Source organism: Malurus melanocephalus, unplaced genomic scaffold (genome assembly GCF_030028575.1).
Source record: "Malurus melanocephalus ecotype Western Australia unplaced genomic scaffold, MMel_1.1 scaffold_15, whole genome shotgun sequence".
NCBI classification, from domain to species: Eukaryota; Metazoa; Chordata; class Aves; order Passeriformes; family Maluridae; genus Malurus; species Malurus melanocephalus.
This window is the reverse complement of record NW_026623247.1, coordinates 275761-302282: the sequence shown is the minus strand read 5'-3', so window position 1 is coordinate 302282 and position 26522 is coordinate 275761. Positions and strand designations below refer to the sequence as shown.

The 26522-nt window shown below is 38.0% G+C and overlaps 1 protein-coding gene across 1 annotated transcript; it reads right to left on the bottom strand.

Moving 5' to 3' along the window:
* Positions 1–1015: 1015 nt before the first annotated feature.
* On the bottom strand, positions 1016–26050 carry HABP4 (hyaluronan binding protein 4). The gene is made up of 7 exons (XM_057384662.1): positions 25688–26050; positions 15228–15375; positions 14595–14756; positions 12509–12592; positions 7508–7676; positions 5620–5802; positions 1016–4524 (listed from the first exon to the last, which is right to left on the bottom strand). Exons 1-7 carry the CDS (start codon positions 25971–25973, stop codon positions 4468–4470), a joined length of 1089 nt encoding a protein of 362 aa, XP_057240645.1. The 5' UTR covers positions 25974–26050; the 3' UTR covers positions 1016–4467.
* Between the last annotated feature and the right edge of the window lie 472 nt (positions 26051–26522).

The following is a 26522-nucleotide window of genomic DNA, read 5'->3' as shown; positions in this document are numbered from 1 at the left end:
GTTCATGATCTTTCACCATTCTTCCCAAAATGGCATGCTCACAGGACTGAATCTCTCGTCAGTACTCACAACATGATATTTGTCCTGTTGTCATGCTTCTAGGTGCTTTTTGTTCACCTCTTTCATGCCAGCATCATACCTGTTTTAAAGTGAACTACTGTTTAATGTTGATTTGTCTCAGCTACATCCCCTCGTCCCACTGATTAGAACCTTCCAGCCCCTGGGTCATCTTTCATTCTGGTGGAAGTTTCATTGAAGAAGTTACTAGGTTTTACATTTTCCAGCAATAGCTTGTAAGGCTCAGGCTTTGCTAGATCCAGGAAAAACCTCTGAAAATAAGCACTCAATCCATAAGCAGCTGAACAACTAACCAAACAACTAACAAGTACAGAATTCCTGGATTATAGTATGTCAACTGGATTATGAAATATGAAGTCCTAGATTATATGTCAGCTGTTCTGGCAAGAGAAAAAAAAAACCCTGTATCTTTGCTGTTATTTTCATGTTYTGGCAGAGCTATCCTGCTAATTCAATTACATTATGCAAAATTGAGTATCTTTTCATTCAAACAGTAACTACTGTTCAAATCTAGACAGAGGAGCTACTATTGCTAAAAGTAGGCAACAACTTGTTGAGTCCTGTTAACTAGCAGTAAAACATCGCAGAAACAACRAAACAGAGATTATGAAGAGTCACACTAGTTATCTAAAGGAGGAGAGCAGAAACTTTGCTCAAGTTATTTAGGGCTGGTTTGTCTCCAACATAACACTGCAACAAACACTGTGATGCAGTGTCTAAGGCTGCTCTGAAGACAGAGCTATCTGCAACATTTGTATCACTTTTTCAAAAATACGTTTGTTTTCAAATACCACCCTGCTGCAGATATAATGTATTGGAAGTTCAATTCTAAGTAACACAAAATGTAACAATTTTACTCCGTCCAAATACTGAGTGTTTCCGGTCAGCGCACCCCCCCCCCCCCCCCCCCCCCCCCCCCCTAGCAAAAACTGTTCAGTACTTGCTCAGGATATGCTTCTGAAAAAGCTCTAATTTCATGCCCATTATTCAGTAATTGAAATGTACTTTTTATGCAAGGATAATCATGTTTCACATTCAATTACTGATCCACTCATAATGAGTCAGCATTGCATTACCTTTAACACTCTATAAATACGTGTGTGCACATGTATACACAAGTATTCATTTTTTATATGAATATATTTGTGCACACATGCCTGTGACAGCTTTGCAAAAAAAAGATGTGAAAATTGTGCAAGAATAACCCTAATGATATAAGTGTATTAGGGGGACAGATTTTGSGTTTGGGATCAAAGCATGCTGATACCCCAAGGTCTGTTTTCATACAAAAAAGATGTAACCAAAGCTAAAAGTTCTTTTCCTATGGGCTCAGTTGCCCACTATCCCTATTTATCAACTCAGAGTTTTTTACTTCTGAGTCTTTTTATTCATTCTTTGGTATTCTTATCTTAAGCACAGATATTCCTCTCCTCTAAAGGCAATTCCATATTAATACACTCTTGCCAAACCTCAACTACAGTACTRCTATGATATAACTGAACTATGTTATATCAACACTATCATATAAATGACAATCATGGAGAGAGGTGAATTCCTTTCTTTGCAAACTTCCTGCAACTTACATTATCTAAAACTTGAACTTGAAATGTAGCAGTTTTAACTAGCCCACTCAGTMTATTAATCCAGAAAGTAGCTGGTAGTAGCATATTAAAGTGTAACATGACTATGATCTGCAACCCAATTTAATCTCTTCTTAACATGCATGTCACGTTCTACTAGTGTTTGTGTATATATTTACACCTGCTGCCAATTGCTTTAYATGAAGGAGTAAAGCTACAGGGGGAGTGACAGCAACAAATATGTGTTTAACAGATACAGTTATTTTGGTACCTTAAATGTGTCCTGTGACTAAGAGTTACAGTCCTCTTATCACAGTTAGGCAAAGAAATCACATCACTGTCATCACTTATGATTAATAATTTCTCCTCTATACTTGGATATATCATCAGCTAGAGAAACTCTTAAGCCATATTCAAGTCTGACAGAAGGAAAAACAAAATTGTCACACAATAACTCCTCTAAAAATGTCTGTTTTAAGCAACAATCAATTACACTAAAACTCATTGTCACTAAGTTTTGGGTTGAATGGGTTGTGTTGTTTAGTTTTGGTTGATTGGTTCATTCTGGCTCATTAATAAGCACTCTAGTAACCAGCCTTTTCTTCTTTTAACCAGGAGTTTAACCATCTGCTTACCAAAACCAGATGATACAGATACATTTTCACAAGTCCTTAAAAGCATTCTCCAAGGAACCTATTTGTCATTCTGTTTTGAAACGCAGATTAAAGAGGAATGAACAACAACTTTACAACAGTTGGAAGGAAACAGAAAAATAAAATATTATCTCAGCCTTCTCAGAGAAGAGTCAGACCTACACCAAATGCATTACAGAGGATTGAGCCCAGTAGAACAGTATAGTAAAATTTAACATTTTTAGTAAAAAAAGGGGAAGTTACTTTTAAGCATATGACCACTTTCCTTAGCAAAAAGAGGTCTTAGTAAAAGAGAAAGCTACATTCAAAACCTGACAGGAAATAGAAGCAAGCCCTGCAAAGGAGCTCTCCACATCTGTGCATACACTTATCCTGGCATGTAAAAACATAGATAAAAATTCAGACACATTCTTCCCTGTCCAATGGGAATATGGGAACAGGAAGGGAGGAACATGGAAAAACATTCCAAGAACCCCACAGACAAAATCACTTCCACATTCATTAAATAGCTGTTTTTGGCAGAAACAAAAAACGCCTATGAAAAGGATGGCAGTTAAATGTTAAACTGCAGTGATTTCAAGTAACACCTTGTGACTACAAATTGAAGGAGTCRTGTGAATTATTTCATCCAGTTCAATTACTCAAACAGCAGCACTATTTCCTCTGACTCTTTCCACTATTTCCTCAAATTCCTCTAACACCTGCACTTCGCACATTCTTCCTGCAAGTCAGAACATCTCTATGCCATTAAGATGAATTTTTTGTGGAACACAAATTCTCATGTCATATAAGTAATTTAACACTGTAAAAAACTCCTTTGGGCTGACTAGTCTGCAGACCATCTGTTTGGACCATGCAGAAAAGTTTTTCTAGGATGATTACATCTTATTTGAGTGAAGCCTTATCAGTGATAATAAACTTTTAAGATTCTGAGTACTTAGAGCTTACTCCAAAGCAAAACTTCTTTTTCTTCTAAGTCTTATCCACTATTTGCTCTCAAAGGAGACTGCTTAGAAGTGAGGCACAGAACTGGAAAAAGTGGAAGGTTTATGTACATCTGCTTTCCCAGTAAATTGAAATAATGTGCTCAAGTTGACCAAGCATTTGAAGACTTCTGTGAGGCTGACAGCTACTTCCAAAATGTCCAATATGCTTGTCCTCTCACGTCTTTCTGCCATCACCTCTGGGCACCATTTTCTTGTTTCTCTCAGATCCCCTAGAATGGCTCTGAGTGTCACCTTGGACAGGAAACAAGTTAGAAAATCTGGCTCAAGTATGTGAAAGCTGCAATGAAGGAACATTGCACTTCATCCCCAACATCATGAACTTCTTGGTAAGGCATGAAACATTTTAGTTTGTAGTTGCTCCTGCTAAAATTAAAAGCTTCCTTCATAATTTAGTTCTGTATTTAAATCAAAATACCTATTTATCTTCAAAGTAATTGCAGATTATATATTGTTATGGATGTAGGACTTATGGTTATGTGTCAATTCAAAGCATCTGTGCTGCCTTGATTTCAAAGATCACTTCCATTGAGAGAGAGGTTCATTTTTTTATGGTGAGTACAGATTGCTGTTTGGGGTTTTTTCTCCCCTTTCCCCCCCAGACTACAGCCAAATAGCAAAAGCTTCTACCTACCTCTCTGGCTTCTTAAAATAATACCTCAAACCCAAACCAATGTGCACTTTCCTTTATTTTCCAAACTCTGAAGAACTGCARCTTGCAACTGTTTGACATATACACTTCACTCAAAATAAGATCTTTCAAATGTATGGTGTAAATAAGTCCCAAACCCAGTTGTAGATTGTGTCATATAGTTTACATTTCACCATGGTGTCGTGGAGAATTTGATATAATCTCTATATATACATTTTTAAACAGTCTTCCCTTTAACTTCTCTTGAAGCCTAGTAGGAAAGTATTGCAAGCCCTCCCACAGGTTTCACAAATGGAGGCAGACATTGGAATCTGTGACAGGATACTATCCACCCATATTTCCAGAACCCARCTCTGTTAGCAGACAGCTGCAATCATTCCACACCAAACACCAAAACAACTTTCCAGAAGGAAACAGGCTTCCTTAATACACACCAGCATAAAACTGGTCTCTTCATAGTTACAAAGTGACTTTGAGATATCACCATTCATGATGGCTCTTCAAGCTAAAGCCGGAAAATCCTCAGGATCATCAGGATTTGGAGCAACAAGCTGCACCTATCACGTAAGAAAAGTAGTTTTATAAAAAAAGGATGCATTTCAAAAGTATCTGACAGCTATGTATATGTATTTTACCCTCAAAAGGGCTCCTTCCTCTATTCAGATGCTACTACTACTCAAATTGTATCCACCACTATCCCATATGCTAAACATTTATTTCAGGACTTATGACTACTATAACTTCTTTCTGTGTGAACGTATTTATAACGCTAATCTACTGCCTGGATACCAGAAAGTCACAAGTTCTGCAGCACTGAAYGCAGAAAAAAGTAAAGCAGTCTCAAGCAAAATACTGCATATTTTTAGTAGCAGCATTACTACATTTTTACAGTCTAGAACTACCAAACATTGGGCTATAGTTTTAATCTCTCTGATCTGTTACTGTAAAGAACCTTTTTCTTTCAGATGAAACAAATGCATCAACACTTCCATATTATTCTGAAAGTTTACAACGTTAAAGCATTTTAGTCACAGTAAAGCTTCTGCTAGTACAAAGAATAAAGGTGTCATTTTCCAGTGTGCAAATGCTTTTTTTTTTTTTTTTTTTCAAAGGAGAAGGTGAGGGAAAGTTTTTTTATAATGGTTATGTTGAACTCATGAATCATTCTGTAGGATCACAGATATACTGATCTCACAGTCAGTAATCAAAGTATTATTGTACTATACTGAATTTTTTCGAAGAGAAGCCTTTAGTCATTTTAATTACTTCCCAATTTATATCGTCATTGCAGAAACAAATCCTCATTGCATCCTATCCTTTAGCTACCATTAGAGAATCTAGTAATCAGACCTTTTGAAACATGTGTGTAAAGATTTGTGAGTTAATTAAATATTGATTTGTGAATCAGTATTTAATTTCAAGTAACATAATATAGGCCAGGAACTCAATACGAGCAGGACAACATACTATGAGACAGAAATAAGAAACAAGTCTGTTGCTACAGAAATCAAAATTCCTGACAGACAGGGGCAGGATATACACACAAACACCATCAATAACAGAAAAAAAAAGTCAAACAAAAACAAAACAAACCCAACAACACAACAAAACCAAAACAAACAAAAAACAAAAMCACCAATAAAATCTATTACCACTACATTTCGTTGAGGTCCTGTCTCTTCAGGTCTTCTGCCACGACCACGACCACCTCGTGCTCCTCTTGATCCACGGCCAGGACGAGAAAAACTCCCAAAATTAATATCCAGCTGAGATGTTATATCATTCACTGGTTTTCGAAATACGTGAGAATCATCTTCAGAGTCTTCCTTTTGCAACTGAAAAGAAGATCTGGTCAAAGCCTACTATTTCCATGTATGAGCTTCTCCCCTCCCAGACAGACACACATGCACATTTGTATTAGAGACTAAGCAGTAGATGAACCAAGATGGCATCTGGAATAGATGACAGTCCTTAACTTGCACAGGATTTTAACACAGGTGAAGTAATTGCACCTTCCCAGATGCTTAGGATAATTCTTTGTTGGCTCAGAGATTCCTGGCAATAAAAGCTTCTGTACCAGCTCTGTAATACTAAAGAGGTTTTTCAGAAATATAATCTGGGAGATTTTCAAAGGGACTAGAGAATCAGACCTAAGGTATTTACTTCTACAGTTATCTCCAGGTAATGGTTAAAAGGCCATTAAAAGGTCAAAAACTGCCTTATTAATGCATTCATCTACATGCCTGCAGCTATAAGATTACTGTTGTTTTAACTGTGTGCTCCTAGTAGCTAGTGGATGTCAGACTGCTTCCCAACATAACCTTAATGTGGACTGTAGTAATGGTAAGTAAACCTTAACTCATCCCATGCAATGATGAATCAGTTATTCAAGGTCTCAGGGATTTCACCTGCCTCTGTKACACAGTTCCTGTACCTCCTGTTCAGTGTTCATCTTAACAAGGTCTCTTGATACTACCAGAACAGAAACTTTAAAGGCAAAAGGAACAGAAACTTGTATGTACTCTTCTCACACCTGTATTCTCTCTTCAGAGTTTGTGGAAGATATTCTCCCCACTCCTACCATGACCTCCCTCAGAAAAGGAAGAGCTTASCAGTCTGACCTTACCAGTCTCACTAAAAAGAATTCAGGCTCAATGATCTAAAGTGATTAAGCAAGTTCTGATGTTAATATTATAACTAAAGAGATGATAATATGTGTGTTCATAAATGCCTGTAGACTTCAAGGATCAAAATTCYATCATGCTAGACTGTAAGAATGTACTTGTATAACCCCCAGAATCTATGATCTAAGTAAGCTAGAATCTGAAAGAAGCTTCCCCAATCTCCTCAGAATTAGTAGTTCTCCCTGAAATTTCAATCTAAATAATATCATGGAATAAAATTTGGGGGCAGGGCAGGGGGGGTGGGGGGGGAGGCATTTGGTCACACTACAACACCACAACCTCTCCAGAGTTAGTTCTAAAAAACAGGACCCAAAAACCAAAACAAAGAAACAACCACCAAAAAAAAGGAAATAAAACACAAAGCAAACAAACAAAAAAGATTTAAAAAAAAACTAAAAAAAAAAAATTCATATGTCCAAGTGCCCAGTGAGATACTTGATCTCTTAAAAAGCAAATGCAACTTGATCTCTTAAAAAGCAAATGCATATTAGCAAGTAAGCTAAACAGGATTCAAATCGCAGAAGTGTATAGTGAACCAAGTTTTTCTAGCAGCATTAGCAGAGACCTATACAGGTAGCAGCAGCAAGAACGCAGATTCTATATTGCTAAGGCTGAGCCATAAGGTAGAACAACTTGACATATTATGCATTTGCATGGAAAATAGGAGTGATGATCTGAGACAAAAAAATTAACAGTTTAAAGCCAGTTTGGGGGCACGTGACATTACAGTAATAAAGCTTAGACACAGTTTTCTTGCCTATTCAGATTATAATAAAACTAGTAGGAAAATAATAGAGACAGTTTCCTAGCCCTAGGCATAAAGGAGAGTTTACAGAATTCCTGAGGCAGTGCTTACATCGTCACTATATTTTGACTTGTGAATCACCACTGCTTTGGAAGGAACAGTGGATTCTGGCTTCCGGATGTTGAATTCAGGCTTTGGTCGATTCCGTTGCTGAAGATTTTTCCACTCATCTAACGTCATTTCTTGAATCACTTCTTCCATTGGCTCTCCTTCACCAATTCTAGAGGTTCATAGTTTTAAAGTAAAAACCATAAGCTTGCAACGTGCCAGGATAAGCCAGAACACTAATCTCTAAAGTAAGGATACTAAACAAAATATTTAGAATGTTTCTCACCAAATTATTGTCCTTAATTTCACTTACTCCCCACAGTAACTTCATGTGTGATAGTTTTACATTAATGCAAGTTAGAGTGTGTGTTTATGTACTGTTTAAAATCAGCCATATGAACAAATGCTATCTGCAGCCTCTTATCAGTACTCATCCAGTCTCATCCTAAATTCAAGCACTTAGATTCTAGACAAAATCACTCTATGTTTTGATCTGGCATATTCTTAGCTCTAAGTTTAATAGTGGATCTACCCCTAGTAAATACAGACACAGTAAAAAAAAAAATAAAAAAAAAAGCACATAAAGCAGTTTTAAAAATATCTCAGTTGCATGGTTTCATTGACTTCACTGCACAATGACACTATGAGATGAATTCATGCTTCAATGCAGCTTTCAGTCATCAAAAAGATAGGATGATCACACCACGGGATCTTCCAGGTATTAATATGCCCATTGTTAATTTCACAAAATGCTTCCTTGAATTTTTTTGTCCGATGTAGTAACAGACAAGGAGACAGTATTTAATCACTTGGTAAAACCAGATTAATCTTAGTCAAATTTTCATTTGTCACCAAATACAATAATGATATGTTTTTGAGAAGTAATATGGAATATGTCAGAGACTGCCTTGCATATTTTTGAACTGTAAAGGTAGAAGATTTTATGCCTGTAAGATATGCAGAGATAAGACAAAATACATAAGAAAAAACTTCTTTTCCACTCATCATCTGTGGGAACAGGTGAGAAGTCCACAATAGCACTGCAAGACAGAGGACTAAAACACACGATGTACATAGGAAGCCTTTAAAAGTTGTGCAAAGGAAGCATATATAATGCTAAAAAAAAAGTTTTGCATAACCATGACATTAAGGCAAGACATCCAAGAGAAAAAGAACCTCATACAGCAACTTCTATTTTCTAAGTATTAGAAAGACCATGAGGGGACATTGAATCTCCATCAGCAGCGTACATTAAAATCAATTAGACAGCTATGAGAAACAACAATTAAAATTGGTCATGCCCTGGATCAGAAAGACCCCTTTCAGGTCTGAATTGCTATGATTGTAAGATAACAGGAGGACATTTGACCACACAGCAACCTGATCTCTTAAAAAGCAAACAGAACTATTGCTTTGAAAAGTACACACACATCAAAAACACCCACTTGCCAGTTCCAAAGGAAATCCTTGTGGATTTACACGGCAAATATTTGGGCTTTTCAACTGCAAAGTACAGTTTGATTTTTACTCCAAAGGATGGTTTTAACTGCTGCATTATTAGCAGTACAAATTTGTTTTAGGATGTCAAGACTCCCAAGGGGAAAACCTATGAGTGAAGCACAGCAACAGGAACCGACATTTTGGATAGAAATTCAATTGCAGCAAGTTATTTTGGGCACCAAGCCAGCATGGAAGTGCATTGTCTGCATTAGTTTCTACCTTGTGACCGTACACATTTTTAGTAAGTGCTTGGTATAAGCATTTACATTTTCATTAATCAAATTAATAAGCTCCTTGGCACACTAACAATGATGCTTAGAAAACACTGCCAGACAACTAAGCACAACCTCTGGACGTGAACAAACAAAATCCTACCTAATAACTAAATGAGAGCCTTCAAGTAATCTTTCCTGCTGCTTCAGTGTTTCAACAGATGACCATAACACTTTAACTACGCCTTGATTACTATGCGCACAGTAAACAAAACACCTTTTTATTTTACCAGAATAAATGCAAATGGAAAGGAATGCCATTTAGCTTAGCTATTCAGGTATTATTTTCAGAACATTAAAAATAATGATCTGTCTTAGATCAGTTTTTGTGTTATTCAGCTGCACAAAGCAAATGCCTAACCAGCTTTTATCAAGAAGTTAGTGACATGAAGCTTTCCCACTAAACATTGTTTACAAGAGCATTACCACCAACTATAGTAAAATTTAGACAAGGTAAGACCAAACAACAATGACACAATGTTACTATAGAAGAAAAACACTGAATCAAATATCTATGAAGCTCTAGCCTGATGTATGATTAGCTTYATGTCACCAATAAACAACAACAAAAAAAAMMCCAAACCAAATAACAACAAAACAAATAAATAAATGAGATAAATAGCTAGAAAGCCTTTAGGATAAATTGTTAAAGCTCCCTACTATATAACCAAAATTATATACAGCTCCACCAAAAACAAAGACTATCACGTGAGAAAAAAATAAGAAAATGCCACAGAATAAATACAAGCTTTACAAATACCTTTAGGAATAGGAATTAATTAGCCCATGTGTTGCACTGAATAAAACCAAAAAGTCTACTAATTTGAATTGACCAACATAAGTGTGTTACATTGTTTGGACTGTGAAGAAAAGTTCAACAGAAGACAGCYGTGAAGAAAGTTTATATTTCTGTACTACCTGTGTATTTTATAAAGGGTTAAGGTTAGGTTTTGCTTTTGCAGCAAAACAACCCCTCAACTAAAAGCATGCTGTTTGGAATCACATAACTAGAGATAAATATTGTTGACACACTCCAGAAATCTTGAGGAATATGGGAAAAAACAACTTCATTTATATTACAAAAGTATTAAAGAAACCTGTATCCCACAATACTCTGCAAATAGAAGCCCAAGAATGGCAAAATTGAAATCTTAAGGCAAAACTTTAGAAGTTACAGAAGCCCATAGAACCTCTTTTCCAGAGTTGCATTGAAATTAACCAGTGCTACACCAGAAAGCTACACAGCATCTTCATGCAGATGGGTTATTCCTAACTTCCAGGATTATATTTTTTTACTTCTAATTTCAAATGGAAACAGTTACAACAGGAAAGAGAATGAGAGAAGAAACAAACCCAAGTCTTCAACTCTTTCTCAATGCAAGCACACAACTGCAATAAAGCAGTAGAAAATAAATTGTTTCCTTGCAGTCACTGCACTTTAGAGTCAAATTGAGAAAGATCCTAGTAGCAGCCCAGGCAAGCCTTTACAATTGTTGAGGGTGTAAGAAAAGCAGACAGTAGTCTAATTTGTGTTATATGGGCAGCAGGGGCAATTCAAGCATGTGAGACCTGTAAATATATCCTGAAGCCTGAACACCATATCCTACCAGCTTTTGCTTTTAAACACTAAAACAATTCCATTTTGTTAAGGCGTATGCCATACAACCATCCCTAATGACCTAGGCACTAGGTCTCCACACTGTATCTCCTATTTAAAATACATAGGGTCACCAAGCTGACATGTCCTAAAAGGTAAGTGCAGTGAGATACATTTAACTCATGTTTCGTATAGAGGTTTGTAAGCCTTTGGGATAGTATTTACTGAACTGACTAGAGTACAGAATTTTGCAMTTTCAGATTACTTGCTTTTTTGAATCAAATGAATTTTAGTGGATTATTCCTAAATTTATCTTAGAAAAAATCCTGAAACTTTCTGGAGTAAAATCTCCAGAAACACTCCCACTCTGACTGAATACCTAGTGATCTCTAAGAAAGGTGAAAGACCTGAAGACAACTGGCAGATTCTGCCAGAGGCATCTTCCATCGTACACACTTGTCATGCCTTATGCTCTACAAGGAAGTGATATTGGGACATATCTACAAAAAGCTTGAATTGAATAAATACAAGTGCAAAACAAGTAATGGTACCAGCAATTGACAAAATTAAAAAAAAAAAAAMAAAACAAAAAAAACTGAATAACTTTCTCATATTTACTGCATTTTTGACATTATTGGACATCTGGAAACAGTTTTTTTGAAAATTCAGTCATAAGTCATTCGAAGACAGATTTCCCCATGTGTATACACTTTTAGCTATATATAAAAAGACACTYTATAAAGAAAAGAATCAAAACTGTATGAACTGAACTTCTTACAGGGTTAATCAGCATGAACACATGAAACGGGTTTTGCAGACTAGTTAACTCTATAATTAACAAATTAACACACATCACTAATAACTGGAGCTGCATCATGAGGTAAAAAAGGTTTCACAGCCACAGAAGAGGTTTACATACTGCACTGACCATCTTTCACTCCTTCGGAAATGTTCACCACTTGCTCTTTAAGTCTCTTACTTGGACAAGATTGCCCAGTTACTTTTTCGGTAATTTCAGTTATTTGTTGTGACATTGATTAGAATGAAAGCCAAAAGACTTAGAATGAAAGGGGCAGGTTTCTCTCTCAATTTCTCTACTTCTAAGTCTCACTGTATTTCCAGAAAGTTCGTCCAAGTTCTGCCATGCCCTCACAAGAACAGATGATATCTTAATGGTATTAGTGATTCACAAATACAGACTTAGAATATCTCAGAGTATTTAAAATGTTTTTACAATGGCATGGGCACTTTGAATGCCTTTTCTCAGAGAACTTCAAACAGCATGGTAGTTTTTACAAATTAGCCAGGTTTAAAAAGTAAAATGTAACATGTAGCTCCTCCTTAAATGATCACCAAATCTTAGGAAGTTGTAAACATCACTGTGCAAATARATGCAATCTCCAATATATGTATATTATGTATAAATACATAATATACAGTATAAATGAAGCTTTAGTCAGAATTAGGGATGAATTTTCTGTACTCACAAATACAGACAAAGCCTTTCTGTTTTTAAATATGTGCACTAGCAAAATTTAACTGTTCACATTTCAAGTGTGCCCCTCAACACAAGTATATCAGTAAGAATTAATTGTTCCCTTCACATTTAGAAAGAAAATATTTGTCTGACTGTACTTGCTCAGAGGCTCTCCTTCAGATGTCCCTGGCTGTTCAGGAGTTTCCATAGTCTCTTCCATAGGTGCAGTTTGTTCCATCCCACTAAAACAGTAAACAAACAAAACACACACACACAAAAAACCACAACAAAGTMTTCATGAGTCACACTAGAAAAAAAATGAATCAATAAATCACTTTTTTTCCCAGAATTTCTTGGTAAGGAAAAAAAAGGAAAACTCTGATTATAAGCAGAAAGATCTATGTAGTAACTAGCTGAGCAACTAACAAAAGGAATATTAGGAAAATACAACTTCTATTTTCTTTAAACAAAAGAATTGAAAAGAGTTTATGAAGATGAAATAACTCAATCARGAATGCCAATCATTATAGAATAACATTGATGTTTGGGTTTGCCTTTTTGCTTCATTTAAAGAATAAAAGTGTGTATTTTTGGTAACTTGGACTGTCAAATGACAGCAGTAACTTATTTTCATTCCACTAGCAAGCACACACATTTCAAATTAAAACCTTTTAGCTTCAATGCATAATCAGCACAATTAGGGCACAGACATGCTTTAAGAATTGTTCAGAGAGCTTTCATTTTATGTCTCTTCCACTTTAATTTTATGTCCCTTCACAAGAAGGCATTGATATAAGTTCTGATGCTGCTGAACTAAAAAAAAGAAAACAACAAAAAAAAACCACACCAACCCAAAACTTAACTAGAGAGAAAAAAATATAAGGGCCACTGAATGCCTTGTAATTTTACGAAGCATCTCTGATATCTGACAGAAGGTAGTACAAAACTATCTGACCAAAAGCAAAAAATTATCAGTTCAGAACTATGTTATAGCCGATCCTTTGAAAAGCCTGAGTATCTAACCAATCTACTCCTAATATGAAATTCTGTAGAAGTGAGAAAAGTTAGTAAAACCATTCAGAAGAATTTGAATCAAGACCYGAAAATTATTCATCAAGGCTGTATTTTTCAACCTTGCAGCATGATTGTCTRAACACATTAAGGTTTAAAACCTAGATTGCTTTTTAAAAGGAAGTTTTATTTTTAAAACTATTTTGTCAATTAATGTGTACACAGACAAAGATATTTGCTATAAGTTCAAAGCAGTGCCTTTTCTCCCTCCTTTATCAGMCTTCAATTAAAGATGTATATGACAAAAAAAGCTATTAGAAAGAGTAACATATTCCTTGGTGCAAAGAATGGACAAAAGCCAGCATAATCAGTGAGATTCTGCAAATCTGAACAAAAACCAATACCGCTAAGAGATGTACAGAACTGAATGGAACAATCCTGACTTGTTTTAAATCAAAGTGGCCATTAATCATATTATGCTACTGATTTCTTAGTTTCTTAGCACTTTAAAACATACTTCAGTGGTACAATCAGCTAAATATTACCTTCCAAAACACACTGAATTGTACTACAGTTTTGCAATTACCCACAAAACCCAAGAAAAAGAGACTAGACTATAAGCCCATTAACAGAATTTGAATCGCATAATCAGCATTTTGAGCAAGTCCATTAAATACCAGAGTCCCACTTAATTGCTATTGAGAAAAAAGTAACTTATTTCCATTAAAAGACAATACGGCTGCAGTCAAAAGATTCTGGCAGTCTTAAGTGAACAAACACCATCATGCTTTTGCTTCAATTTAAWCTCACCATCATGAAAGAGCCAAGTTTAAAAAACTGTTAAAATGCATTAATCATGAAAATAAAAGAAAGCAATGTCTATGAAACTCAAAATGGACATGAAGCTGATGAAAATGATGATGTAAGGTAGGCTATAGAAAATTATGAAAATTATAGATGCACCTCATATCATCTTTAACTGTTCTGCAGTTGCAAGCTCCCTCCACCACCCTTTCTGTCATCTGCTTTGACTCCTCTAGAAAGGAAAACAATTCACGGAGTTTAAGAGCTCTTTTTCCTTTTTTGTTAGGCTCTCAAACTAAAAYCAGTATTGACTTTTTGCCAGCCAGTTTGGATATTGTAGAACAGAACAGCATACCTAAAGGACAGTACTGCAGTGCTGACTATTATTTACTCATATACTAAGTAAGAAAAACCATACAGAACACTTACGTTTTATCATTTCTACTTTGTCTTTCAAGTTCCCATTTTCCTCTCTGGTCAAAGCCATCAAAACTTCTATTTATTCCACCACCTCTTCCTCTACCTCGCATTCCACCTCTTCCTCCACCACGACCTCTTTTTGGTCTGTCACAGTCTAATCTTTCCAGTGGTCTAAAAAAGACAATAACTAGGTCAGATTTTTGTTTCTATAAAACAGTTAACAAGAAGAAAAAAAAATCATATTGTTACATCTGTGCAGCTGTAGGACACATAAGTATATAACAGCTAGTACACAATTTTTAGAATCCATCTTTATACAGCACACACTACAGTTGTTTTAGTTTAGTCATTAAAAAATGCACAACTCTGGAGAAATTATTACAGCAAACAAGAACAGAAAGATCAGCTATTTATTGGTAAGACTGAAAACATTACAGAAATTAAAACATTATAAAACTGTCAAATGTTCCTAACTTCATTATACAACAGCTCCACCATCCACATCAAGATTTATATGCAACAGCTAAAAATTTCAGGCAACTTGTTAAATGTCAACTATTGTGGTGTAAAGTAAGTTACTTTTTCTTCCCACCCTGTGCAGATCCTCTGTGGGGCCCTTATTTCTCCCTGCATGATACATACCTTTCCACTGTTAATTCTACTTGTCTTTGGGCTCCATAGGGACGGTATTCCCTGAAAGGTGGTCTCGATTCAGTTTTGTCTTGTTGCCCCTCTGCAGCTCTGTTACTGAATCCTTGTTGTTCTCCCCGCCTGGGTGTCCGCTTCGGGCCTATGCAAACACACACACAGATTACTGACTGCTCAATAGTAACACAATTGCAGTTACCAAACTACTGACTGAAATGAGTTGATTACACCTCACAGCATTTACCTTTACTGTCTCCAATCCCAAGTCCACCAAAATATTAAAAGTCCTTATAGCTAATGTTGCCAGACACTGCTTGTTTGAAAGACACTTACTTATTTTCCTTTTCATTTTGAYGAACCTACAAAAACACTCTCAATTTTGACATAGGTCAGGGAAAAGATAGTCTAAAAAAAATCTCATTTTGTTCACATTAAGTCACAGAAAAGGAGAACAAAAACCGTTACTTCATGTTTTCAAGGATCTTGAAAGTGCAGTACAGGATGAGGTAGAGAAGCTTCCATGGAAAAAACTCATTTTTCCATTAGAAAGATGGCGGCAGAAGCAGTGAAGGTGAGGGAAAGAGAAGGACAGGTGTTGATCATGAAAAGCACACCTCCTGCCAGATGAGGACAATTTAGAAAACTGGGCTTCAGATTCTCTAAGCTCATAGCCATGGTATCAAACAACTCAAGCAGGGTCACCTCCTTACACTGCTGTTCTGAGKAGAAAGGACTGTTCACCAAAACCCAAGCAGTAACTAGAAAGACTTTAACACCACTAATTCTAGAATAGAAACACTTTCCAAGATTAAACATATCTAAGCTTTTAGAGTTTTGTTCAGCCATTGTTTGGGGTTGAAGAGGATCAGGTTGGGCAGAATGAATGGAAAGAAATTGGGCATTTTAAGAGAATAAATTGAGGTTTTCCACTCAACCTGTATCCATCTRACAGAAGATTAAGGTTCTTTATGTGCTTACTTTCCCATTTTCTTGGATTCTGTGCTCTATCTGGGACAAAACTCTCCAGAAGCAAGCAAGCCTTTTTTTGTCTGCTAGGCCTCTATATTTAAACCAACACCTTTTCCAGTTAATAGTGTAAGTAAATCAAGCAAGAAACAGAAAGGCTGGTCTCAAACAAAACTGAGCTACTGATTCCATGAGAAGTACCTGTGGAATGCTGAGCAAATTACTGAACTCAGGTTAGTTGACAAATGATAGTCCTGGCTACTTTGTCTCTATTGCCAGCATATAGAGAGAAAAAAGGGTATTTGATGTCACAATATTAAGATAAAAATTAATTCATAGCCCCATAGAAATACCCATGTAAGATTTCTGATCAAAGCTTAGGTGGTGAGGATGAAGTCTAACACTATCTATAAAGATAAAGCTTCAAAGAACTATTCACTTGGTGAATAAGTGGTAAATAAAGCTTTTTATTATGCAGTAAGGACAGTCGTACGAAAAGATATTTTTATTTGGGTGCAGAAGCAACTCAAGCTTTGCTTTTCTTTAAACTGCAAACAATTTGACATAATTCATTACAGTAATTCTCTCTTCTCAAGGTTTGGAGATCCTTAGACCAGTGAGCATATTTGCATTTGCCAAATTATGATGCAATCTCTGGATAAAAGACAACATTTGAAATCAGTTTCTGAATAAGCTTTTCAAATCATGATAATCATTCCTTAACACAAAGGAAAATCATAAAAAACACAGAATTGTATATGTTGCTGGGAAACATCTGCTCTACACACATCTCAACTGTGCTACCAACTATACAAGTGTTAATTGCAAATTGGAATCTTGCTGTGGAAAAAAGGACTACTAATTTCTAACCTCATTTTAGTTATTTGGTTGCATCTGAATGCACAACTGAACGCAGCAGAAGACTACATTTTTATTTATTTTTGATCATCTCATTGGCTATCAGAAGCATCAGTTTTTCAAAAAAGATTCCTTTGGAAAGGTATGCAGTAGTCATGGACACACATCTCTAYGTTCTTAGTGTTAATCTCACCTTGAGCTTCAAAGAGCTCCTTAGAATTAGCAAAGCAATGCTAAAAGAAAGAAGATGCAGAAGTCATTCTGAAAAGAGAGTGTCTAGTTCTGTTACCTAGAATCACTCAGAAGTACTTAAAAAACAGTCTTCTTGCCATATTTGCCAGTGTATTACATGTCACCAGCACTGAGTGTACTGGACAAAGCGATCTGTTCTACTCTAATTTCAGTGCAAGACTATTTCACTGTGATTCTAGTAGGTGGCTTTAATTACTGCAGATGGATTTTAAACACTAGAAAGACTATTTTATATAGGCAATAAGTGCCACAAAACCATCTTGAACTGGTTTGACAGACATGAAATAGTTGATTAAAGCAGTATGCAGCACCTAGTAAGACAAGTCGCCCTCAGGGCAGAAGTTTGTGGGACCTGCTTGTAAATCAGTTCAAAAAACAGTCCAACTTTCCAGCTCTGCAGGTTTGTAAGTGCAAACTGAAGCTTGGCAGCAGTGATAGCGTAAGTTATACGATTTTAATCCTCTGCTATGTGTATGTCCTAGCACAGTTTAATTTACAGAGGTCAAGTACCTTTTGGGGACAAAAAAACAAGGCAACAAAATCAAGACCAAGTATGAGCAACCTTGTATAGCACTGATATAAAAACATAAACAGAACTGGGCTACACTTTGAATGTTTGTTAATTACCTCTCCAAGTGCACCCTAATTTTGTCTGCTTGCTTGCACATATAGACTGGTATACAGTTTTGTTTTCTTCAAAATTACAAAAAAGTCCACAAACTTTGGAGTTGTGGGGGTTATCTGCATGCAACCTTACAAATATCATGCTGAAAACTGAAGATCACTCTTTCCTAGTTACCTAGTTTAGCCTCTCTTTAAAGTGGTTCTCCTGTGTCTTAAAATTATATCTGTAATCTGTATTCACCTGAATATGTGTCCCACCACTCTCCACCATAACTTTTCTGGAAGGCTGCTGCAGCAGCCCAATCTGTTGGCTCAGTTGCTCACCACTTTACTTTCTAAAATGAGGAATCAGAAAAGAAATCTGATGCTCAAAGTGTTTCAACAGACTCGGATTTTTTTTTTTCCCCCCCAGAAGCAGCAGCTGAGACATTATTAGAGGGAAAGAATCTGTAAATACTAAAATTACCACATACTAGAATTAGAAAGTGCTACAGAAAAAAACCCTCAGTTTTACAAGACATTGTTAAAACTCTAAATCATACAGACCAAACGTACTTCAGTAGTTTTAATTTCCCCCACCAYAATACTATTAGTATCAGCTTTGCAAACACTGCAGCACTTAGGTAAGAAGACTTTCTACACGAGTGTTTTTAATAAGCATGTGCCACAGAACTTGCAATTGGAAAAGCAGAACTTGTATTTTTAAGACCTGCACTGATTGGTTTTCCAGACTCTGGATATCTATGTATAAAAAGGAATGTTTTAAAACAATGAAGCAAAATCTAACTGCCTTTCCAGTGTTGCTGTCTAGCTCTCAGCAAGTTTCTCAATCCATATCATCTATCCCCAAACAAGTAAGACTTTTGCTTTGAAAGAGGTATCTACAGTTTGTGGCTCTTCACCGGCCCCTACTGAGAGTGTGACCTTCTTTAAATGTTTAGTTTCGAAAGTTTTTGTGCAGAAAGCCTTGGCTTTAGACAAACACCACAATGAAGCCAGCTTGCAGCTGCTACCAGTGACTATAAACTAAAATAGAAACCTTGCTGTTTCTCCCACTCCCTAATGTAAGGAGCATTAGGAGGGCGGCAGCAGGCATGCAATTCATAAGCTCAGGGAAGTGAACTTCTTGTAAAGAGCAAATGGGAATAAGAGTGTTTGTAATAAGCATGTTAGGAAGTCATGTGTGACCTTCCCCAAAGAGACCTCTTACAGACCCTAGATTTGGATTTACATTTGTTGCCTGAATGGACTGACCTATTAGAGTGTGACCACCAAAAGCTTACAAAAGGAGCCAAAAATACTAGAAATGTTGAAAACCATACTCACAAAGTTGTGGAAATCAGCACTGAAGTAGAACTGATAGCTGAAGCTTAATCCATAAATAATAATAATTAAAACAAACAAACAAACAAAAAAACCCACCCCAACAAAAAACCCACACCAAAAAAACCATACACATCAACCAGTGAAGGGAAGCAACCCCCCTCCAGCTTTGAAAGACTATCCTTCTTCCCAGTATAACTCAAAAGGATAAAGTAGACCCAAAATAAGTCCAAGGTTATGGCAGAAATACTCTGACCAGCAACAAAGAAAACAATTGTGAGGATTTTTTTTAGGCACGATAGGGTACTGAATACCCCAAATACCAGAGCTAGGGCAGTTAAGTAAACCACTGAAAGAAGTTATTAAGGAGGTGGAATTGGAGTCTGGAGAAAGAAAGGATTTTTCCAAGCTATAAAAGGAATATTGGTTCTAGGTCACATAACTATGTGTGACCCAAAGCAGAACTGATTCTTAAACATGTTACACAAACATTGTCCCCTCAAAACACAAATGGTTCTGGATTTTAAATCATTAATTTACTTACTATTACTCTAAAAGGATGTCATGCTTCTCAGCAACTTTACTGTTTGTTCCTTCYAAGAGTGAGCCTCATTATTAATGTTATGAAATGCTTCATTCCAGCCAGCTATGGACAGATCTGCAAAATCACCCTCTAGAGACCTTAGGTCTTATACTCCTCATCATTGGATCTTCCTACTATGTAAATGGAAAACAACATATGGACTACGCATTGGTAAGAAATTTTGAGGTACTTCAAACTGAGCCTTTACAACCCTTGGTGATGGCCCAAGAAGCCAAATTAATTGAATTAGCAAAAGCAGCCTCATGGTGACGCRACCAGCAAGTGACTATTTATACTGATTCTAAATATGCTTTTGGARTGTGTCATGCAATGGGTATGCTATGGAAAGAATGAGAGTCCCTTGTTTCAGCAGAAAATAGTATTTCTAATGGATTTTAAATCCAAATGCTGTTGGTAGCCATTAAGCTTCCGAGGGAAATTCCAGTTGTACACTCTCTAAATCATACAAAAGACTCTAAAAAAATGCAAAATAAAAAATCAAATTACTCAAACTTGTAGTCAGATAGGTTTGTAATGGCCTGTTCGGAGTAGTACTTTGGGATACGCAACATTAGGAAATAGCTCTTGTCAGCATCTAGGGCTGTCATCAACTGGACTACTGTTTGCCAAACAGTAATACCCAGGGCCAGTCTCTTGGACATCAGTGGTTTACTCAGTGTGTTAAACAAATGCAAAAATGTTTCAAGAAAAAGAAAGAAAGCATGCGCAATAGTAATACTGAAGTATTAAGGTATTTTCACAAAAAACCAAATTAGAACCTAAGTGAAAATGGTCATATACTGTCCTACAATGTACTTATTTTGCTATTAAAGCTTTAGGCTATAAYGCCTGTTACTTTTAATAACACTATATGTAACATTATGGATAGCAGTTAAATGCTTTGAAAGAGTTCCTGAGTTCTTTCTGACATAATCATGGGAAAGGTTAATAAAAACCAAGGGAGAACTGTTGTAGACTGAATTTAGTTAGCTAAATTCTTTTAACTGGATTCTCTTGCCTAAGCAGTTTTGCTTAGCAGAAGCAGGCAAAGTTCCTGAAACTTTAGCCCACAAGCTGCAAACTTTCACCTTGAAGTGCTGAAGGAATCTTGTGCTACTGTTTCCCTACAAAGAAAGGAGGCCTCAAGACAATAGCAAAYTAAGATTAAGAAGCCATGGCTATCATCAGAAGCAACAACCCATCCAGAYAAAAACAGCTACAGAGAAAGAATGTGATAAGGAAYWAAAAAAACACAAAACAAAAAATACCACTGCAAAAAGAACAGGTGCATAGGTGATATGGGTATAAAATCCCAGGGATTTCTTTGTTTTGGGTCTCTCTGGTAAGGCACCAGGCTTGAGCTGTCCCTATTGTAGTACTACAGAATTATTAAAGGGGTGGTTTTTTTTTTTTTTTTTTTCCCAGAAACTGGATATCTGGGACTCAGCTGTAAGACATCTAGAGTGAACAAATTTCTTTAACAATTTACACGTGGGCAACTAATTTTCCTTTACAACAAAGCTTCATAACTGGAAATGGTAACAARAACAGAAATAAATTCACACATTCGGGCACTTATTTTGCTATATTACAGTGTAACAGAATTATGACTCCAAAAAACAATCTCACTTTTCCTCCTTTAATGTGTGTGTCCATGTGATTCCAATACTAAATTCCAAACAATCAATTTCATGAATTAAAGCATGACTAATTACATGATTTGCAGAAGAAAAACAGAGTCCCAAAACACAAAAAAATGGTTCTATTATTACTTGCAACACACCAAGGAAAAACACATGGAGTTAGACTCTGTTCTGCAGTATTTTGTTTTCATGTATGCCAGTATTGACTGAATTACAGAATTGCCTACTAAGGCTTTCCTCTAGGCAATCCTTACAAAACTGTCCTTGAAAGAATGCTATCAGGATAAACTATTTAAAAATATGAAAATTGCAGTCAGTCTAAGAAAAAATTCCACAGAAACTTTCTACGCCATTTTAAAACCACAATGAAAAACTCAAAAACACTTCAGGAACTATATATAAATGTTACCAGAGGCATCATCTTATACACACAAAAGAAGATAACCTTTTAGAAGTAATAGTAACAAAGGTTTAGAGATTTCAAAAGAACACAGTGCATTACTGCATGATCAACAAATTTAATTTGCCTGAATCGGTAAAGAATGCTAACTCTGCAGCTGGGCCTTTTGAGTAAAGAGCTGGCAAATGCAGTTTGGTCACTGTGGTAAGAATGAATTGAGTTATCAAGTGGTGCAATTTTAAGACCTGCAATACCTACAACCAGCCTTTACACAAATCCTCAGTTAATACCGTCTAAAAATCGCAAAACAACAGTCGGGAGAAGAGAGAAAATACACCTTTAAGGTTCAAAAGTACAGGGTTTGAAAGGCAATGAAATATGAGTCCATTTTCTCTGTAAAAAACAAAGCTTTAAAAGTTGTCTCCTTACAGTTGTTTCAATTCATAATAAATACTTTGGATTCTAAAGGTCAAATGATTGCATTATCTGGCAAAGCCCTCTTAGGAGGTTTTCTTCAAATTGAAAAGACCTAAAAAAATTTAGTAAAAATTCCTCTGAAAAAGACAATGAAGAACTATATTAAAAAAAAGCTAACTTACAGAACTTTGTGACTAAATCTTCCACTCAAACATTGAAACATAATACCACAAAAAGTCTCTGTCTAGTGAAAATTTTTTTATATTGCAAGATGGAATACTAGATTTGCTTTGTGTCTTTCTAAAGGTGAAGACCCTTTTTTCCAGATTTAATATATTCAAGAAATAATACTAGAATAAAACAAAAACTTTTGTTGTCAAACTTTTAACAAGACCTTTTGTAGCCCAAGCAAGCAAAACCCTAGTAATTAGATAAAACAGTCTGGAGGGGTCCAGAGGAGGGTTATGAAGATGATCAGGCTGCAGAATATCCAAAAGAATCCAAAAGATTATGAAAAGGCTAATGAGTCTGCCTAATGAGAAAAGACTGAAGGAGCTATGTCTCCCTGGACAAGACTTCATACAAGCCATATCAAAGTACCCCAGTACTTGTAAGGCTACAATGATGAAGGTTTTCTTCACAAGGAGCCGCATGGAGATAAGTGGCAACAGTGGGGACAAGTTGCAAAAGCAAGATTTTATCTGGGTTAAGAATTTCTTTCTCGCACTATCATTCACTGAAACCATCTCCTCAGGGTTAAGCTTTCAAAACAAAACTGGACAGGGTAGCTGATTCAAGGCTGACTTCAAGGCTGCCTTTCCCAAGAAAAGCTGGAGCAGACAATCCTTTGAGGTCCATTTCAAYACGGGACTTTCAAACCTGTTCTGTGATGAGATGATTCCAAGAACTAGAACAATATAGTGAATGACATAATTTTAACTGTAATACTACCAGAATCTGATTCTGCTGTTCGAACAGATCTAAATGCTATTTTACGCTGTTTAATTCCTAATCAGTCGAATTAAGTTAGAGGTAGTTATGCCAAAAATCGGGGGGGGGCAGTGGGGAGGATCACTAACAAAGTGTAGAAACAAAGTCTTTTAAGTTGGGTCTGTTGGGGTTTTTTTAATTGTTGGGGTTCTTCTTTAAATAAACTTTTAGCAATTAGTTTTACAGTTTCATAATTTAAATGAACATTATTTATTTCCCCAAACAGAGGTGCACTCTTCCATCATTAGACGTTCTATGTCAAACAAAGACCTTTCCCAGAGATTTCTCAGTCTCAGTTGTCAAGCTGATAGCCCCCTGAGTCTTATCTAGAATCCAGAACTTTTCTGGTTGAACACCATGTAACAAATCAACTTTTTACAGCCCAAATAAAGAGTTGAGCCCCTGCTTTCCTAAAAACCACAAGACTTTTCTCTCAACATTTAAGCCATCTGCTTAACATTTGTCAGCTACACCATCACCATGTCCTAACTCAGAGGGTTCTGTGCCCTTCAGAGCAGACTTCTTAAGACAGAACATTTAAAGGTGGAGCACACAGTCAAGACCAAGTCTTGACTATCCATGCCAGTTTAGCACCCTAAACACTATATTTTTGCAGTCCTTACTTCCTAACAAGCCCAAGACAAACACACAYAACATTCAGAACAGCCACTATGTTTATAGAAGAAAGTGCATTTTTAAATCTAGAAGAGAAATAACTCTCCTTAAAATAGATCTTAATGCCCCTTCCCTAAGGATACTATTGTTAGCAGGTTTTTCTCCATTTTAAATTAGCAGGAAATTGAACCAAGGTGCACATGCTGCTGCCTCTGTATGAGAAAACAGACTTCTTAACACCAAGATTGCAAAGAATAGTCAAAGACACTCCACAGGGCCACTGCGTATTACCACAGAATTAAGATACCTCTAYGCAAGCAGGAGTAAAGGATGGTCTTCACATACTGCCATTGTTCTGGTAGGTTACTGATAGCCTCCAGTTCTCATTCAAAAACTTTTTCATCAGAACTTAAGACTTTGCTGTTCACCTTCTGTTGATAACCACAGTAAAGTAATGTTTGAAAAAAATAAGATATTATAATCTGAGTATTGGTCTTATTGGCAGTAATCTCTCATAAAGTCACATAAYTGCAGAGAAACCTAAAAAAGACTAGTTTAATGTAACTGTCCAGAAAGACAGGGACAACTTGGTGATATCTTCCKCTACAAAGGTGCTCATTAGCTAGCACAAATTTAGCATTGAAAGATTCTCTGCTCCACAAAGTCAACTAACTGCTGTTGGAAAGAGTGTAAGAACCATAAGCCTAAGCAACAGAATTGGTAGTGCTGCCAACAACCCAATGGAGCAAAAGCCCCGATTCAAAGACCTTTTTCTAGGGCATTAAAACACACGGTAAATTAATTACTCTCAGTTTAACGTGAGTTTTTACTACAGGAATAATACATCTTAATAACAGATTATGTGTTAGGCTTCGTTGCTTCCTACACAGGAATGGGAATTTACAATACAAGAGGGCAAAACAATTATATTCTGTGTAGAGATTCTCAGTATTTGGAAACAATCAGCCAGCCTCAGACACTTTAGATACTGAATCCAAAGCTCAATATCTGTTAAGTAGTAACAATCAGACTCACAAAGACGCCTCCGTAAGCAAGGAGCTATAGCCAAGCAAAGCCTGTAACTGGAAAGAGGACCGTGACACACATTTTGATACAAAAGCCGACTAACTCCCTATTTCCCCAAGCAATATTATCCATCAAAACCCAGCAGCTGACCATTCCCGAACACCCTGCTGAAGAGTTATCCCAGGAAATAAGGTTTCAGTCAAAGGCTGGTGCACCAATACAAGCTTAACGCAAAGTAAGCACAGACCCCTGCAGTCGTTAGAACCCTGAAGACACTGAGGGGCCAGAAAACTCACAGGTACCGGACAAAACACGTCTAGAAACTTCAAACACCGAAGGGGACTGTCCAAGGACATGAAAGGCAGCAACAGGGCTGCTTAAACGAGCATGAAAAGTAACAGATGCTGCAGCGCAGGAGTTAATTCTCTTGCACTTGTCTCYTGGGGATATTGCTAAAGTTTACATGTACACATCCAAAGGTCTTCTGGGCTGCAAGCGCCCCGCAAGATCGTACCGCGACCGTGCTCAAGTATCACTGCTTTCTCTAAGGCATTTTCGGGTGCGTTAACCCCCACGAACTGGGTTTTCTTAGCCCTGCAATGACACCGCTACCCACGCCACGGCTGCCAAGAGGCCGGTGAAGCGCGGAGTCCACGGCYACCCACCCCGCGCCGCAGGGCCCGCACGGACACCGCACCGGGCACAGCACGGCCGGGAACCTCCTTCCCAAAGCCGGCCGCCGGTCCTGCCCAGGTACCTGGCTGCGGCGGCCCCGAGGGCGCAGGGGAGGTCTCCGGCTTCTTGCGTTCCTTCTGGCTGTCCCTCTTGCCGCCGCCTGCCCGCCCGTCGGGCACGGGTCTCCTGCCGGCGGCCGCCGCCTCGTCGCGCTTCTTGCGCTGCTGCCGGCGGCGCTCGGCCTCGCGCAGGACGTCGAAGGGGTCCGACTCGTCGTCCAGAAGCTGGTAGAAGCGATTGGCAACGGCGCACCCGAAGTTCTCCTGCATGACGGCAGCCACCGGGCTGCCCACCAGCCCCGTCATCATCCGCGCGGCTGCCTCGCCTCTCCTCCCCCACCGCCCCCTCCCCGCGCTCCGGCGGCCGCACCACCTCCCTCACGCCTGGGGCTGCCGCTGCTGCTGCGCGAGGCCGAAACAACCCGCGCGCCGTGCCACAGCGGAGGCGGAGCKGCCCCCGCACCGCCCCGGCGCTCCCGGGCCGCCGCACCTTCCCCGCAGCCCCGCCCCGGCTGGGCGGCAGCAGCCAATAGAGGCCCGCGGCTCCATCGCCACCGCCCGTCAGCGCGGCCGGGCCCGCCCACCGCCCGCACGCGCGGCCGGCCAGGGACAGAACAGCCAGTCCCGGCGCGAGGCTCTGCCCCGCCCCGCCCCCAGCGTGTGGCTGCTGCCAATTATCGCGAGCATCGAGCTGTCAATCAGGCCCGCTGACCAATGCGGTGAGTTGTTCAATTATCCGCACGGTGTGCGCCCCGCCCCCCCGACAGAGCCGGCACGGCCCCTCAGACACGGCCAACGCTGAGGGAGGGCGCACGGCCTGGCGGGCTGCACCCCTGCCCAGCGACACTTCTTAGAAGG

Excerpts from the sequence above, each read along its gene's own strand:
- HABP4 (XM_057384662.1), bottom strand. The coding sequence starts at position 25,973 with ATGATGACGGGGCTGGTGGGCAGCCCGGTGGCTGCCGTCATGCAGGAG. Across the intron at positions 15,376-25,687 it reads CTCGGGGCCGCCGCAGCCAG|GCCCGAAGCGGACACCCAGG; the intron begins GTACCTGGGCAG and ends GTGTTTGCATAG. Across the intron at positions 7,677-12,508 it reads GAAGGAGAGCCTCTGAGCAA|AATTGGTGAAGGAGAGCCAA; the intron begins GTACAGTCAGAC and ends ATGAACCTCTAG.